The sequence below is a fragment of the Tripterygium wilfordii genome, chromosome 5, assembly GCF_013401445.1.
Source record: "Tripterygium wilfordii isolate XIE 37 chromosome 5, ASM1340144v1, whole genome shotgun sequence".
Lineage (NCBI taxonomy): Eukaryota > Viridiplantae > Streptophyta > Magnoliopsida > Celastrales > Celastraceae > Tripterygium > Tripterygium wilfordii.
This window is the reverse complement of record NC_052236.1, coordinates 9,828,609-9,846,608: the sequence shown is the minus strand read 5'-3', so window position 1 is coordinate 9,846,608 and position 18,000 is coordinate 9,828,609. Positions and strand designations below refer to the sequence as shown.

Genomic DNA, 18,000 nt, shown 5'->3' with positions numbered 1-18,000 from the left:
TCTACTACTTTAAAAATGCTTAAACTTTGTACAATTTCACAATTTTTGACAAGCTTTTTCCTATTTTGTCCTAAGTCTATTATTGATATGTCAAATATACCCTTATTTGACTTAAGTTACGAACTCGACTCTCACCTCTAGTTACCGTATTGCTTGTACTGAATAAATAAATAAATAAAATAATAAATAAAATAAATTGATAATTTATTAAGTAATTTATAATTTATTATTATCTTTAATTCATTTAAAAGTCATTATATTATTTTTAATAAGTAAATTGTTTGTTTTGATACAGAGTATACAACAAATATGCATAATACCAAAATGCTACACAACACAAATGTTAATGGCAAAAGTACAACCAAACACCTACTCAACATCCAGTCGACATTTCTGCTATTAAAATTGTCCAACATTTTTGCTACCACCATTTTTACTGACATATCTATTACTTTATAAATATTCTACCAGACTAACCCTAGGTCTAACCACTTCCAGTTCAAACTCACCATCTACACCCACACCACGCTCAACTCCTATATATTGTTCTCAGTCATTCCTCTACTGCACTGTTTGCTTGCTCTGGTCTGAGTTGACAAAGTGTTATTTTAATCTATGGGTCCAAACGTGTCGAGTAAAGACTCAATGAACATCATATTTCAATCCTTATGTTTAAGTTTCATTAAATATTTAGAGTAAACTTATAAAATATCGATATAGATTTATGGGACTTTTAAGACTATATTTGAGGGACTCTAGCATTTTTCGGTTAAAATAAAAGGTATAAATTTAATAATTTATATGGTGTAAATTAAAATAAAAATAAGACTGCCTTCAAAGGAAAAGGAAAAAAAATTAATAACTTTTGTTCCTGAGAGGAGCGCTATAAAACAGCTATAGAGTCGACCACGAACATTACCCAGAGTGTTATAGAGAGTCAGAGCACGGTGACCTTCCTCCTGCTGTTTGATACGATTTCGGCCAAGTAGCGACCAACATACTTTTCCGCCCTTTTAAGTTCTCACTTCTATCTCTCTTGTCGCGAAGATGCAATCCCTTTAGCAGTCAAGATTTCTACTGGTTTCGTCTCTATTCGTCGCCATTCTATCAGAAACGTAGACATCAGGATTTTGCGAACCAGTGTCACCTAGCCATTTTTGGTGATTTGGTCAAATATTCAACGATTGGATTCTGGAATTCGATTACATTAGCTACAAAGAGCGGGCGGGAGATATTTGAGAGGCACAGGAATGGCGCTTTCGGCTTCGGATTTGAATGCGATATACTCGTTGCTGACCAATTCGATGAGCGGCGATGAAAGCGTTCGCAAGCCAGCAGAGGCGGCGCTCTCTCAGTTCGAGAGTAGGCAGGGCTTCTGTTCTTGCCTCATGGTATTCTCTTGGATTCTCCCTTTTCATGGGTTTCTTGGCTTTATTTTTCACATATAATGTGTTTACTACATATGCATATGTCGATGATATTTCCGGCGAAGTTAAATTCATGTAAATGCAGGAAGTGATTACTGCAAAGGATTTAGCGCCTCAGGTTGCCGTTCGATTGATGGCGTCGGTGTACTTCAAAAACACTATTAATCGTTATTGGAGAATCAGACGTGATTCTGTGTGAGAAAAATCGTTACTCTACTTTCCTGTCACCGTTATGCTTTAATACGAGTCTTGATATTAGTATTGCTGCCTTTTGTTGAAGAAAACTTCATACAACTTTTGATTTTAGCCTAGTCATTGATCCTTATGTTTTTCTTGTAGAGGAATTAGCAATGAGGAGAAGTTACATCTCAGACAAAAATTGCTGTCACACTTGAGAGAAGAAAACTACCAGGTTGTGAAGAAAGTTTCTTCTATTTCTTTTTGGACCATAGAAAGCTTATTCTAATTCTAATTTACCTTGATGCTTGTCTAATTGTCTTTTTAGTGTCACTTATTATCAAGCATTGTGAAGAGACACCCATTGTTCTACACTATCAAAAGCATATTATCAAATGGAAAATTGTTTTGAGTGATTTCTTTACAGGAAAAAGGAACACTGCATAAATTTCCAGAGTTCTGTATGTTCACCTCATTTTCTTTTTTTCTTTTGTTTTTAGTTTCAAGGTTATCAGCAGCTCATTTAAAATGTAGCCTGAAATTTCAATTGCAAACCAAATTTATGAGGTAAAATGGAAGGGGAAAAAATGGGGCTGGGGAACCACATTAATATGAGGTGAGAGGCTTCTGAATAACACAGAGAAGTTTTATTAGTAGTAATCCTACGGGGATAGCTAGGGGCCATGACCCTTCCAGGCCTCCCTCCCTCTTGCTTTTATGTAATTTTCTTTGAAATGTAAATTTCGTCTTATCTAGCTATACAATGCTCAAAAAAATTCATTTGGGTCGGTTGTCTATTTCTCTAACCTCGTATCCTTTTCGTTGTTCCGACCCAGATAGCTGTGATATTAGCTGTGCTCATTTCAAAAATTGCCCGCGTGGATTATCCCAAAGAATGGTACAATTTTTCCCCATATTTCTCCATTGACAGTTCCATTGATTGCAAAAGTCACAAGCTAAAGCTCTCGTATAACATTAGATTTAGTGGAAGAGTTTCAGGGGTGCAACCTAGAGGCCATATGTTCAATTCTTAATAACAGACTATCCACATATTATGTGGGGATGAGATTTGCGAACATTCTGTATGTCCTTGACCCCGCCCACTACTAGAGCCTTGTGCACAACATTGTTTACTTTTTACATTTATTTCTCTGTGCGTACAGTTTGCTTCCTCCTAAATTCTTGTGGCGCAACTATTTTTCCTTTTGTTTTTGTAGAATGTTATAGAGAGGTTTCATATCCAATTTTGTTCATTCGTTGATGGTTCTTTCATTGAGCTCATGAGTGTGCTAATCCACTGGTTCAATGACTTATATAGGCCGGAGCTATTTTCTGTCTTAGCACAACAGCTTCAGTCAACAGACGTTCTTACTTCTCACAGGATTTTTCTAATTATTTTTCGAACATTAAAGGAATTGTCCATTAAACGCCTACCGGCTGATCAGAGGAACTTTGCTGAGGTATACAATGTTTTATTCTATTCGCTTGTTAAGTTTGCCTATATTCTTTCTGATAAATATAAGATTTAAGGATATGTATGAACTATCCGTAGTTGGTATTAGGACTAATAGAGGAGTTACCCGAGAGTTTCCCATCACAATATGTTTACAACAGTAGTCGGCATTAAGCTCGTTCTTATTTGTTATAATGATGGATGAACTCACATGAAATATACAAGGTGAGGTACCTTGGTGCTTGTTTGCGGATGATATAGTTCTAGCGGAAAGACAATAGTGGGAGTTAACTCAAAGCTCGAGATGTGGAGGCAAACCTTAGATTTTTAAAAGATTTAAATTAAGTAGGACTAAAACAGAACATGCGAATGTAAGTATAGTAAGAGCATACAAGTGAATGAACAAATGATTGAATTCGATGAGGGAGAAGTAACAAAAAGTAAGGTCTTTAAATATCTTGGTTAGATTTTTCAAGATGAAGGAGACATTAGTAAATATGTAGGTCATAGGATTAAAAAAGGTAGATGAAGTGGATGAGTGTATTCGAGCTTTTTTGCATATGAAGGATTCTTTTAAGGTTGAAGGGAAAATTCTAGAGGTCCGTTATACGACCCGTGATGATGTATGGTTATGAGTGTTTGGCTATTAATAGAGAACATATTCAAAAAATGCAGGTAGTAGAATTGCGAATGCTTCGTTGGATGTGTGGCCGCACGAAGAAAGATAGGATAATAAATGAGACGGTTAAATTTAAGATAGCAGTAGCACCAATATGAAAATAAGTTGTGAGAAAAAGTTTAAGATGACATGAGCATGTGCAACGTAGAGATAGCGGTGTGGTGGCGAAGAGAATTGAGAGAATTTGTATAAGAGATAGTGGGAAACGAAGTGAAAGACCTAAAAAAATATGACTTGAAGTTGTAAGATAGGATATAGGTTCAGTAGGAGTTGATGAAAGTATAATTTTGGATAGAAATGAATGGTGGAAACAAATACACATAGTGGATTCCTATTAATTTTTCATAAACTCATGTATCTTATCCAAACTTTTGGGATAAACGCTCGGATGATGATGATGATATCCTCATCTTGTGCTTCCTTTCCAATTAAGCTGCCTGTCTTACTTAGATAAAGAGTGATGTCACTTCCATCACATGATTTTAGAGAGGTATCCTATGTGGAAGTATAAGTCTGTGTTTTGAGTCTTTGCGCACCAACAAAGTTAGATGTCTGGCGTTAAGTGGCCTTGGTAGTTATTTGGTTCTTATTGTACGACTGATATAGTGTTCTTTGTCTTTTCTCTCCCCTCCTAGGTCGGGTATTTTGATAATTCTGATTTTCTTCAATGGTCCTTGATTTGGTCCATCAAATCTTACTCCAGTCATGTTTGGCTACTGGACTATTGGAAGTAGCTCTTAAGTATTTTATTTTGAGTTTCACATGCATCCCGTAATGGACTCAACTTTGGGTCGAAGGCCTAGCTACATCAGTTGAGTTGCTTCATTACCTTGAAGTAGTTGTCTTCTCTTATCCAATATTGTAATAAATAATTGTTGCTATTATAATTTCAGAAATATTAAACCTCTTTCTCGTTTTGTCATGTCGAGGATGAAGTTAGCCGTTGCAACATATAGTTTTATTGTCATTATCCCTACCTTATGCTTTTATCTTCATAATGTGGGAATAATGCCATTCATTCACTTGCTTCCTTTGGCAGATATCCTCCCATTTATTTGATTATAGCTGGCGTCTATGGCAGAACGACATACAAACCATATTGCATGGTTTCTCTATGCTTGCTCAGAGCCACAAGTCAAATGCTTTGGAGCAGCATCAAGAACTTTATTTAACATGTGAGAGGTGGCTGCTGTGTTCAAAAATAATACGCCAGTTGGTTACTTCAGGCTTTCCAAGTGATGCAAAATGTGTACAGGTATTCATTCAATTCTTTCTCCCATTTGGTGATGATAGTTTTCTTTCTGCCTGATGTGGAGTTACAAAATGATTGGTCATGTTTTTTTTTCTTTAAATTTAAATTTTTTCATTGTAAATTTTTAGGAGGTTCAACCAGTCAAGCAGGTTTGTCCTGTGCTCTTGAATGCCATCAAGTCGCTGCTTCCGTACTGTGAGATTTCTCTCTCTCTCTCTCTCATTTTCTGCTCTTGAAATAGACATCTGCATCGGTCCGTGCTTTGTCTCGTGTTCTTGTTTGTCTGATTTATGAAATATCTAATTTTAAATAAGAAAAAAAAATTGAGAATAAATAATGTCTTTAGATAGCACATGCATGTCTAATTTAATGCTTTTACTATTTAGTTGCCTTTTTCGACTGCCTAGTGAACTTTCTGAATATAGTAATACTGAGCTGAGCTGCAGTTACATAGTACTTTCCAATTTTTTCTGCATTTCCAGATGTCTATTGTTTGCCTTTTCCTTTGATTAGTATAGCAGTAAATGCATACAAAGCGATCCTATCTTTGAACAGCAGAACAGGAGATGTATAATCCCAATGAAACAGTTGCACGCTGTATATCTAAAATGCATTTCATTAAGCTTAAGCTTAGAGCATCCACATTAGATTACCTAAACATAGATCCGTCTGTAAAATAGGGAACGATTATAGAGAACTTGTCAAATAGAGGTCTGCATCAGATTACCTAGAGGTTCCCTATTTTACAGAATATGAATAGTGATTCCCTACATCTAGCCACTATTCACTTTCCTAAACATAAAATAACTTTTTATTACTCTCCTCTCTCCTCATTTTTTCCCTCATCTCTCTCTCCTCAATCCTCTTTGTCACTCCTCTCTTTCTCTCTCCTCACTCCTCTCTCTCTCCCCCCACTTTTTCATCTCTTCTTCCAGATCATGAAATGAAGCCAAAAAAAACCTCCAATTTTTAGTAACATTAATTTATTATTTTAAATAACAATAATTGATTAATATTAAATATAATTAATATATTGTTTTAAATGGAATTAATTTATTATTTTAAATAGAAGTAATTTATATTAATAGAATAAATAAAGGAAAGGGAAATATTATTTTAATGCAGTAGAGAATATGATAGGTAATCTGATGCAGTGTTGGTTGGATAAAGAATCTCTACAATAGGGGAAAGTGACATTTTGTCTGTATTTTAGGGAATCTGTTAAGAGAAACTGACGTAAGTGCTCTTATATCATTACTGTCTTCTGTAGCAAGATGCAAGTTGCTCGAATGGAAAATTTTCAAAAGCATGGACAATACTTTTAGCTTTGGACTTTGGTTTATGTAAAGCACTTTAACTCTGTTCATGAAAATCTTTGCGGACTTGTGTTAGGTACCTTAAAGTTAGATATGGTATTCTCTTACTTGAATTTTTTATATTCCTAAAACCATTGCAATAAATTATATTTTGCACTCAATAAAAAAAATTTCTTAACTGGTTGCCCGCATAATGTATTTTGATATAATGCTAAGTTGCCTTCCCCCTTTATTGCACTTCATAGCAGACTAGCAGTTATTAATTTTACGCCTGAATTACTTTATTTGCCAGATTCATCTTTTCAGAAGGGGCATCCTAAATTTTGGGATTTTGTAGAGAGGGCTTGTATAAAATTGATGAAGGTTCTGGTTGCAATTCATGTCCGACATCCTTATTCATTTGGTGATAAGTGTGTGCTTGCGCCTGTCATGGATTTCTGTTTGATTACAATAACAGATCCTGAGCCAGTGATATTATCCTATGATCAATTCCTAATTCAGTGTATGGTAATGGTGAAACACATACTAGAATGTAAGGAATATAAACCAAGCGTCACCGGTCGTGTGATGGATGAAACTGGGATTACAGTAGAGCAGACAAAGAGAGCCATCTCTAAAAATGTTGGTGGTATTCTGGCTTCCGTTTTGCCACCCGAGCGCGTAGTACACCTTTGTAATGTATTGATAAGAAGGTAAAGCATTGCTTCTTTCTTCACTTGTCAGTTTACTTTTTGCGTTCTGACTTTGTCCAGACATTCAAAATCTGAGGTTTATCACCTGTATTCTAGTCAGTGTTGTTAAAGGCGAAAGGCGCACAAAGGTGAATGACCCTTCAAATGCCCAAGGCGCAAAGCGCATGCCTAGGCGAAGCTAGTGCAATTTTTCTTTAAAAAACGATAAATATTTGATGAAGGCTTTTATTATATAAAATGTTTGTTTTCCTTAAAAAGGGATAAATACATGATAAAGCTTAAAAAACCTCTAGGTCCTCCATTTCATTCGCTTCTTTTTCTTCATAACCCTCCAAATGCTAGAACAACTAAACTTCGTGAGTTGGAAGACTTGATCGCCCACCACCAGTGACAAGAAAGTTTAGTTGATAGTTGAGACTTGAGAGTCGTATTATAAGTAAAGGAGTTAGGAGAGACGGCAAAGAGAAGAAAAAAAGGAGGCAATAGAGATCTAGGGATAACTTAACCTCTTTTCTTTTACGATTTTACCCTTAAGGTCTTCACTTTTACTCTTTCACCCTTAAAATATCTCATAACTTTCCTTCTTTTCTCTCTGGTGCGTGCTCTAGGCACCTTGCGCCTGGTCTGGGCCGCACGCCTAGGCAACGCCTGGCTCAAGGCTCACGCCTGGGCGCACACCCGAGTGCCTGGTGACAACGACAACACTGATTCTAGTAAATACTTTCCAATTGCAATGTACTATAGTTTTTGAAAAAGAACTTTTAGGACAATGCTAGAGACTCTCAAAATATGACCCTCGAAAGTCCCCCAAATCTATGTGGCATTAAAATAGCCATTGATTAAAAACACACATATATGGCCCACTTCACATCCAACACTCCACATTAAGTGGGGGTCTTTTGGGGTCATGTTTTGGGATTCTCAAGCATTATCCGAACTTTTATAATGCTGTCCGCTTTTGGTTGTGGCATCTGCTCTTTCTGTAACTTCTTCCCTAAAATTGTGACCTTCATCTATGAACAGGTATTTTGTTCTTACAGCACGTGATTTGGAGGTATGGTACCGGAACCCTGAATCTTTCCATCATGAACAGGATATGGTTCAATGGACAGAGAAGCTGAGGCCTTGTGCTGAAGCTTTATACATTGTGTTGCTTGAAAACAATGTCCAAGTAAGTGATTATTAAGTCACACAGTTCTTACTGGAATGTGCTATATAAATGTCACCAATGCCTAGAAATATTAGTATTTACTAGTAGAAGGTTCATTTTTGTTGATCTTGGTTGTTCTTTTAGCTGCTAGGTCCTATTGTGGTCTCCATCCTTCAAGAGGCAATGAATGGTTGCCCAACATCTGTGACTGAAATCACTCCGGGCCTGCTACTTAAGGATGCTGCTTACGGTGCTGCTGGATATGTTTACTATGAGCTCTCAAACTACCTGAGCTTCAAAGATTGGTGTGTCGTTTCTACACCATGCTATTGATGTTTTTGGGGAGCAAATGCCTTGCGTATCTGACAAACTCCATGTTTTGGTGTCATATGGTCATATATTGAGTATGTAACACAAGTCAATAGGAGACAACATGTATGCAATTTTCCTAATATGGCCAGAAGATCGTAGTGCAGGCCCAGAAGTTGAAATAATATGTGATTGCAATGCTTTTATGTTAGGCAATGGTTATAATATTCTGTTTGTAAAGTTGGTCTGGTTGCACTATAAGTAAATCAGGCTGCCTGTCATTGATGTTTTTATAATCATGTATTCACTCATACTTTTCGCCCTCTGTTGTTTCTTTGCAGGTTTAATGGTGCTTTATCATTTGAACTCTCCAATGATCATCCGAATTTGCGCTTTATCCATCGGAAAGTTGCAATGATTTTGGGACAGTGGGTTTCTGAGGTGATGTGTCTTCTGAGTTGTGTAGTACTTGGACTGAATTAGCTGTAGCCTCACATTATTCGCTGAATTTGTTGCAATAATAATATCTGAATATTGTGGCATTTCCTTGGAAAAGTTTTAACATCTCAGTTTCATGCAGAGCATTTGTGCCTCTGTAGGCCATCAGCATTTCCTTCATAAATCATGGTGCATGGATAAGAATTACTACTGATTGTAACCTTCCTTATGGTGCTTCCACTGAATTAGATAGCTCTAGCCCATCCTCTCATACTGGTGAAGGTTTTCAGGCTAACTAAATGTCCCAATAATCTTTTTGACTTAAAAGAAAATGGATTTGAAAATTACTTGGTCTGGTTGGGAAAGCTTGTGCAAGTCCATCTAAAAGTGAAATGTATAAACTGAAAGATAGTATGTGCACCATATAGATCAATTGCAAATAATTTGCTATAGCTTTTTATGGTTTTAAGAGATCTTTTTGTAGTTTCAGAGCCCTGCAAGTATTAACGAATCTTTTAAGTTTTTAAAAATTGGTATCGGTGGTAAATATGTGTTGGCAATTTATTCGTGTGTGAATTCATTTTCGTCCTAATCAGCAAGTTTTCTTCATCTTTATTTATTGATCAAGTTCTAAATGTTGTCACAATCAAGTTCTGGTCAAAAAAAGGTTCTAAATGACGAGTTTCTGACGTCTGTGTGACAGGTTAAAGATGACACAAACAGACAAGTTTATTGTGCTTTGATCAGATTGCTACAGAACAAAGACCTATCTGTCAGGGTATGGTTCTTAATTTCACTTTTATAATGCACGTGAAATCTGCTGCTTATTACTGTTTTGCATTTTTTCTGGCAGTTTCTGCCTCTTAAAGCTTTTGGTGTTGTATGCTAATCCTACTACTGAGTTTGGGTGTCAATTTTTTTAGTTGGCAGCTTGTCGATCTTTATGTTCACATATAGAAGATGCAAAATTTTCTGAACAAGACTCTAGTGATCTTCTTCCTACTACTTGGGATTCGTGTTTTAAGTTGGTTGAGGAAGTTGAAGAGTTCGACTCAAAGGTATAGTGCGCACTCTAGGTGTGGTTTTTTTTGCGCTCGGAGATTTCTGTTTAAAAACGAAACATGTAAAAGAGTAATTGCCAACAGGAAGAACACACCCCAATAGCAAAAAAAAAGGTAAAGAACTCCCGTGCGCAAGGCTTTCGCAGTGTGCGTGGTCGAGGATAGGCAGGATGTACACATACCTTATCTTCACATAATATGTTGAGAGGTTGTTTCTAGGAATTGAACATATGATCTTTAGGTTGCACCATTGTAACTCTACCATTGGGCGCTTGAGCCACATGTCTGCTTGTAACACACCCCATTGAAGGAAGAACATAACAGCTTGTTTTGGATGCTTTACTAAATCTAGTGGCATTTTTATTGCATTTCAGGTTCAGGTATTGAATTTGATATCTGTTCTTATTGAACGTGTCAGTGAAGTCATTCCATTTGCAAACAAGTTGGTGCAATTCTTTCAGAAGGTATCGTGATAGCTTTGTTTTTATAAAGTCAGGTTTAATGTTATTTTTTAGCTGCTGGTTGCAGTGACATGAACATGGCATAGTGATAAAAGAGTGGTATTATGTTCTAAGCCATACAAAATTTTAGTTCCACAATTACAGTTTGATACAGAAGTGCAACTCTTGAAACACATGAACCTACCAAAAATGTTAGATGACACAGTTAAAGGAAGTCCTGCTCTGCCCTATTAGAAGTGGTGGCATGAGATGCTGTATGTTCAGTAGTACCCTTCCCAAGATACTATTGTTTTTAGCTTTCTTCTAATTGAATAAAAAATGTATATTATAATCCAAAGTGCTAAAGAGGTTCTAGCTATGGCATTTGATTGTGCAGCAGAAACATGGATCTGTACCATCTTGATTATGATGAATCTCATAATGGATTATAATTGATCTTACAAACATGAATCCAAAAGATAATAGTGAAGCAGCATTCATGTAGAGGATTCCGACGACTCCTTTTTTTTTCTTTCTTAAATAGCAATCCTTCTAATTTTTTGATTTAGGTTGACTCCAAAATTTTATAAAATTAAGACTTCTATGATGATGATGCATGGCAGTATAGTTGTTAAAAGCGCTCGCACTGTGCGCTTTAAGCGAGAAGCGATGTGATGTGCAAGGCTTGCGCATCGCTTGGTCTTGCATCGTCTAAGTTCATCAAGCACAATAAAGCATTCGCTTCTTGCGAAGCACTGAGCAATAAAGCGCTCGCTTCTTGCGAAGCACTGAGCAATAAAGCGCTCGCTTCTTGCGCTTGAGTGTTGTTCATGGTTCGGCTTGGGCTGATTGTTAGGCTTGGGACTGATTATTCTGAAATTGAGAAACCCACACAATTCTAGCCCTAATCAGGTGAATTCCCACAGTTTTGCCTTCATCTTTCGTGACTCTACGGTTCCTCTGCTGTCAACGACTCTCATCTCATCTCTCTTTCGCACCTATCTCGGTCGCTGACTCTCTCTCCGTCCCCGTCTCTCTCCCTCTCTCTGTTACCGATTCTCTCTCTCTGTGTCACAACGCCTCCCTCCATGCCTATCGTCCTCTATGGATTGTTAAGTATACAGGTTCTAGTCTTGTTCATGTCTCCTCTATATGATTACAAGGTGACGTGCATATGACTATATGTATAATTTTATATGCTTGATGAGTCGTTGACAAGTGTGCATATGCATTAAATCATTTCAATACATATATCATTGATCATATGTGATGAATTATGTAACTAATTATTGTGTTTATTAAATATTTTATGATTATTGCGCTTCACGTATTTGAAGCGTGCGCTTTGCGCACTTGACAATACTGCATGGCAGTATTGTGTTACCATTTCAGAAAGTACGGTTTTTTTTATTTCATTATTTTTAATATATGCTGAAGGTCTGGGAGGAGTCTTCGGGTGAGAGCCTGCTGCAGATGCAGCTTCTTATTGCTCTGCAGAACTTTGTAGTTGCACTTGGCTATCAGTCACCAAGTTGCTACAACATGCTGCTGCCCATCATCCAGAAGGGAATTGATATTAATAGCCCAGATGAACTCAATCTTCTAGAAGATAGCATGCTGGTTAGTAATAGTAGGCCTGTTTACTTTTGATTTTTTATCCACTAAGGCAATTTTAGATTTTACTAACCTTTTTTAACATGATAAATGCAATTAATTTAAATGTGCAGTTGTGGGAAGCCACCCTTTCTCATGCCCCTGAAATGGTGCCTCAACTACTGGCATACTTTCCTTGTCTGGTTGAGATCATGGAAAGAAGTTTTGATCACTTACAGGTTAGGAATAGTGGATGAATTTCGATATACTCTCTTGCAATCATAGTCTATACCCTCTTTGCGTGTACGGGTTACGTATACGTTGTTGTGTGATCTTGATTTAGTAACGTATACTTTGGTGCTCATTGGCTCAATTAGATTCACAGCGGACTCACCATATGTTTCATCCTTTGTCAGTGTAGGTACTTGTCCTGATAAATTTTCCATTTCAAAGCCATAGGTTAACCGATTAGGTAGGGTATTTCTACTCAGTTAAACCATATTTCTAGCACTTCACCTAGCACATGGGCCGAACAATCCCTCGATAATGAGAGGCCCAGTACGTGAATATGTAATTTTAACTCACATGAGGGGATTAGACATCCTACATGGGGGAAGCTCGTATGTGGGATCCCATGTTGGGTAAGAGCCCAAACTGTGGGCATGACATCCCTTGACAATAGGTAGCCCAAAATGTATGGGCAAATTAATTGGAAATGGGGATAGTGGAGAGCGGAAATCAGAATAGAACCAAGCGCCTTATGATCCAATTCTAGTTATGTTCATTAATTAATCATCTTCTCTAGGTTACTGCAAGTTATTCTATAAATTAATATGCCCTCAGGGACTTTGGTCTCCCTTATACAAGTATAAGCTTATTTTACTTTTCTTCTTTAATTATTTGTTTTATTTTATTTTATTTTCCTTTTTCCTTGCCAGCATATTTGTCTCAATTCAGGGAGTTTGGGAAAAGGGGAACTTGGACAGACGAGAATTTAGAATTTTGCTGTTGATATGTTTAACGCAATATCAGTGAGTTTTTATGAGGTGGCTTAGTCAAGATAGCGGAAAGTATAAAAGTGGTGTATTATAGATTGATAGATGGTAGCAGGTGATCACAAGATGCATCTTAAAATATTTAAGCTATGTTTGATATCGTAGCAGCGAATATTGGCCGAGATTAGCAGGGCTGGGACAGTGTCAAGGATGTGTTTGATTAATTATATGAGAATTGGCTTCAAATGAGTTAAATGTTGGAAATAGATTCGTGTGGTTGTCACCATGTTCTTGGGAATATGATTGAAATTGACTTTCAGAAAAGCTAAATAGTGGAAATAGATTTGCCTTGTTGTAACTGTTGCTTCGTGTTATTTTTTTAAGCTTTGATCAATGATTTTCTGACTCAAGTACAAATTCTAGGTTGCTGTCAATATCATCGAGGGGTACATTGTTTTGGGTGGATCTGACTTTCTTAGCGTGCATGCGTCTGCTCTTGCTAAGCTCCTTGATCTGATTGTTGGAAATGTTAATGATAAAGGACTGCTCATAACTCTTCCTGTCGTTGATATTCTAGTACAGGTAGCCAGAGTTTTGAGCTCATTAGAATAATATTCAGCATTGTATACACTATTAAATGCTACTTCAAGTGGTTAAACTATTGAAGTGGTAAAATCTGTCACTGCAGGCGACTCTTAGATGTCTGATTTTCACGGTGGCATTCCTTCAAATCATATGCTTTAAAATCTATGTTGGGTTATTATTTACTAACTAGTGACATTTTTCATTTCCCCAGTAGATATCTGTTTGCATTTCATGATATGGTCTCTAAAATAAGCATTTTAAATTAGATTGTTTGTATGCACTGAGTATAATATTGTTATTTTAATGTGCAACATCTGTGGTCATGGCTCCATATTCTTAATCAATACACCTGAGAATTAATACAAGCTTTAATGTGGTTCAAAGAGTCAAATGAACTATTCGGTCCCTAAGCCTGATGCTTAGTTCTCTCCATAAATCCAGTTGGTTGTATTAACTGTTAATTTTTTTTCCCATATTTGCAGTGTTTCCCAATAGAAGTGCCCCCATTGATTAACAGTACCTTACAAGTAAGCATGGTTCTTTGCTTGCATGTTAATCTTTAATGAGCTCTTTTGAGTTTTATAAGTGCTGTGTCGTAATACATTCTGGAGGCTTTCTGACCTTGTTTGCTTTGTCGAATTCTGCTAGAAATTAGTTGTTATTTGCTTAAGTGGAGGAGATGACCGTGATCCTTCTAAGGCAGCTATTAAAGCATCTTCTGCTGCTATCCTGGCTAGGATTTTGGTGATGAATACGAATTACCTTGCACAAGTAGCATCAGATCCATCGCTTTCGGTACTCGTACAGCAGGCTGGTGTCCCTATAGAAGAAAATATACTTCTATGTCTAGTTGACGTATGGATTGACAAGGTGAGTAGAGCAAGCTCCACTGTTACAGATACTGTGTAAGATCTCTAAAGTGTTTTTTTTTGTCTATCCTAATGTATAATGATGGTCTCTTGTAATTATTCATCCTCAACAGCGAGACTTGCTTGTGTTGCAACTATAGGGGTGGCTTCAACTATGAGATTCTGGTTTCTTAGATATCCTCTGCATTGACTTTTTTTAAGCAAACCATGCTTGTATAATCTCTGCTGGGTTTCTGTGCTTCAGGAAGTAAGGAAAAGTTATTATTTAGTCCCACCCCCAATCAGAGGGAAATATGGGACAGGGGAAGGAAGGCAGCATACATACTTTCATGCATATTTAAAGGCACAAATACAAGAGACACCAATACTGTCCTTTACGGAACATTTACAAAAGCATTATTATACTCCTCTTGTCTTAGGTTAGTTTGTTTGGGTAGGTTACTTATCATTGTAACCTGCGTTTGTTATTATTATTGTAATAAAATCTGAAGGGAATACAGGAACTGCATGAAAAGTGGTCAAGCCTGCTAAGAGAGGGGGACTTATTCTTTTCTGAAAGAGCCAGGATAGGGTGTTTTCATAAAAAGAACTGACAAATATAAGCTATTATAATTCAGATGCATGTATTTATAAATCTTGGGGGTTACTTCTCTTTTTGACCTGCATTTGTTAGTGTTATTCTAATAAAATCTGAACATTATTGTCGAAAGAGAAAAAGATATGGCAATGGCAGGAAATTTAGGAAACTGATAAAGCTACTAGGAGGCGGGGACAACTTCTTTTCTGAATGGCAGAGGATAGGGTGTTCTCATAAAAGAAACTGAAGGAATAAAATATAGTATAAGTCAAATGGATATATTTATAAATATTGGGGGAATTATGCTGTTAGTGTTTTATATTCCCAAGAAAATTTTTATGTTAGTTAACAATTTTAGATGGCTGTTGTTGTTTATTACTGAAGTAAAAATAAAAATTAGGTAGCTGAATCTTACTCTAAGAGGATCTGAGGGATTCTGGGTCTTTTGGATCGTATATATTGTTTATTAGGGCAACATAGATAGATACTGTTGGAGTTGTGTTTCTATATTTGATGATTTTATTAAATGTATAAAATGGGGTTCTAAATATGCAAACTACCTGAGTACCTCTCGTCTACAGTCTACAGCTGACTGCAATCAAACCATGCTTTTAGATATCTTATCCATGATCATGTTTTCTCACTAGTTTGGTAGGAGTTACAAGTTCCATATGACTCAATTGCTAATCCTTTCTTTTGTTGCTCCAAAAAAAATGCTAAATGGGTAATCCATGTGTGGTAGTCTTGGAATTATGAGTGAGTACGTAATTTTCTTCTATTGTTTCTGAGAACTATTTTCTGTTTATAACAGGTAGACAATGTCTCTTCCACTCAAAGAAAGATATTTGGTTTAGCCCTTTCTATCATCCTTACATTAAGGCTGCCTCAAGTTCTTGATAAACTTGATCAGATCCTTAGGTGTGATTTGATTGCAAATTGGATACTCTTATCTTCTGTTCAGGTATTTGATGATATTTGTATTCACATGAAAATGATTCCTTTCCCTCTTGCAGCGTATGTACTGGTGTAATTTCGGGTGTGAATGATGACTTAGCTGAAGAAGAGTCGAGGTAACATCACTTATGAATTTATTTTGGATTTTTTTCAGCTGCTTTAAGAGTTGATGATACAATTATTATTTTTTGTCGTTAATGGCAGTGGTGATAACATGAGCTCCAGCAGCTTCCATGGTGAGAGCACTATTCCGAGTAAAGAGTTCAGATGTAGACAGGTGAATATTCTTGGAATAATTTCAAACCTTCTCTCAGATGAATGTATTGATACAAGGATAAATATGCCTGAAGTCCCTCTTCTTTATCTAAAAGTGAAAATGGGCCTCCCTACCTTTTCCGTCCGAACGAAGCCTTTTCACTTATATTTGACTCCTAATTCTCCTCTATACTAGACGGTTTATTGTGTAATTATCCCTATTTATACAAAACCTTGGCTGTCTTTTTCTAACTGATTGTTCCACCATTTCAGATTAAGTTTTCAGACCCTATCAACCAGTTATCTCTAGAGAATTCTGTGAGAGACAACCTTCAAACATGTGCTGCTCTTCATGGAGAATTTTTTAGTTCAGCTATTGGTAAAATGCATCCTGCATTATTTGCTCAAGTGAAGCAGGCTTTGAAGATGCCATAGTCATTGAAGTCACTCTTTGTTGTAATCTTTCTGTGTTCTCGTGCTTGGAGACCTTCAGGCTTTCGTACTTTTCCATGCTTGAGAGGATATGCGGTGAGTACCTTAATCCTTTGCAATAACGGTACAGCTTCAATCAAAAATTATTTTCTTATTTGTTCTGTCGAAGTTTGTTACATATATGCGTGATACATATAGCTCCCTGTGCAAGTTACGTTCACCGCTTGTTGTGTGCGATAGCTCAGTTTCTATTCACAATGCCAGATGGTGCTAATTGCAATATTTAAGGTTTAAATTATATACCTTTAAGAAACCAGTTTATTCCACTTCATTGGAATATATAGAATAACACTTATCCTGATTACGGAAATTGGATATCATGCATGTCGTTGATGAATAGCTAGCTCTCTCATATTCCCAGTGCAGGTTGCACTGACCTGTGATTTTTTTTTTCTCAGGTTACATTGATGTTTCTTTGAGGTGTTCTGCCAGGTGGGTTGATGATTTCTAAATTCTTTGTATTTCTTGTACCACTGTTTTGAGTGATGGGTGCTCATTTCATTATTCACACGTTCGATTTGTATATGTCGGGACGCTGTATATAGCTTGCCGATCCTTCCATGTCTTGTTTTTCTTCGGCACAGAAGGGTTGCAGCAATTGAGTTAATAGGTTTTATTGTCAATCACCTATTGGGCTTGAAATTATACCAGAGACGGAAGCGCAATGTGCATGGCGTTTTTGAAATTTTACAAGAGGGGAAGTAATGTGCATGGTGTTTTTGTAGCGGGGATCAAAATATTTGTCTTTTCTGTTTATTATTTTGTTATAAATTCCTCTCACTGAAAAAAAAAATTGAGGACAATGGCATACATGGATTTTTACCTCGAATGATTTTAATTTTTTTATTCCCTGAACAGTATGTTTAGGATGTAGGACGACTTTGATCCGCAGCTCTACTCGCGGAAAACATTTGATATGTTATATCCTGTCAGAGTCAGACCCCCTAGGAGAATTTTGAGGATTTCAATTTGGGAGGAGACGGGGATCCGCTGAGATTTATTATTCACTTCATCTGGCAATTTCTCAAGCTTTTATTAACGGATTGGGGGCTCTAAATTCCTTAGAATCTATCATGTACCTTGCACCGATTCACATCTAATGGTGAAAAAGTCGTACATGTTTTAAAAATAAAAATTAAATTAAATTAATGTGATATGACACATTTTTTAAATCTTTAGATTTAAATTGTATCATTTATTATTGACATCCTCGAACCACCGTTCGAATTTTAATTTTAAAATGTAATTTTGGACGACGTAAATATTTCTTTTTAATGATGTAAAAT

General features: G+C 36.6%; 1 protein-coding gene across 7 annotated transcripts; it reads left to right on the top strand.

The window, feature by feature from the left end:
- Window positions 1-902: 902 nt before the first annotated feature.
- Window positions 903-17,541, top strand: LOC119999046 (importin-11-like). 7 transcript variants are annotated; one of them, XM_038846542.1, is made up of 25 exons: window positions 905-1,391; window positions 1,513-1,622; window positions 1,767-1,839; window positions 2,441-2,502; window positions 2,923-3,064; window positions 4,776-4,991; window positions 5,117-5,183; window positions 6,597-6,996; window positions 8,020-8,167; window positions 8,291-8,451; window positions 8,797-8,896; window positions 9,597-9,671; window positions 9,817-9,951; window positions 10,329-10,418; window positions 11,832-12,014; window positions 12,122-12,226; window positions 13,406-13,564; window positions 14,050-14,094; window positions 14,216-14,437; window positions 15,825-15,931; window positions 16,027-16,083; window positions 16,172-16,244; window positions 16,496-16,750; window positions 17,113-17,146; window positions 17,260-17,541. In XM_038846542.1, the coding sequence occupies exons 1-23, from the start codon at window positions 1,251-1,253 to the stop codon at window positions 16,655-16,657; spliced, it is 3,033 nt and encodes a 1,010-aa protein (XP_038702470.1). In that variant the 5' UTR covers window positions 905-1,250; the 3' UTR covers window positions 16,658-16,750; window positions 17,113-17,146; window positions 17,260-17,541. The 7 variants fall into 7 exon arrangements, with proteins under 7 accessions (XP_038702471.1, XP_038702473.1, XP_038702475.1 ...); XM_038846541.1 differs by having other exon boundaries at window positions 906-1,391; window positions 17,113-17,541; XM_038846543.1 differs by lacking the exons at window positions 16,496-16,750; window positions 17,113-17,146; window positions 17,260-17,541 and adding an exon at window positions 14,681-14,855 and having other exon boundaries at window positions 903-1,391.
- Window positions 17,542-18,000: the final 459 nt, after the last annotated feature.

Bases quoted from the DNA above. Each gene is read 5' to 3' on its own strand.
- LOC119999046 (XM_038846542.1), top strand. From the start codon at position 1,251: ATGGCGCTTTCGGCTTCGGATTTGAATGCGATATACTCGTTGCTGACC. The intron at 6,997-8,019 runs GTAAAGCATTGC...ATCTATGAACAG, and splicing joins TGTAATGTATTGATAAGAAG to GTATTTTGTTCTTACAGCAC. The intron at 12,227-13,405 runs GTTAGGAATAGT...TACAAATTCTAG, and splicing joins GAAGTTTTGATCACTTACAG to GTTGCTGTCAATATCATCGA.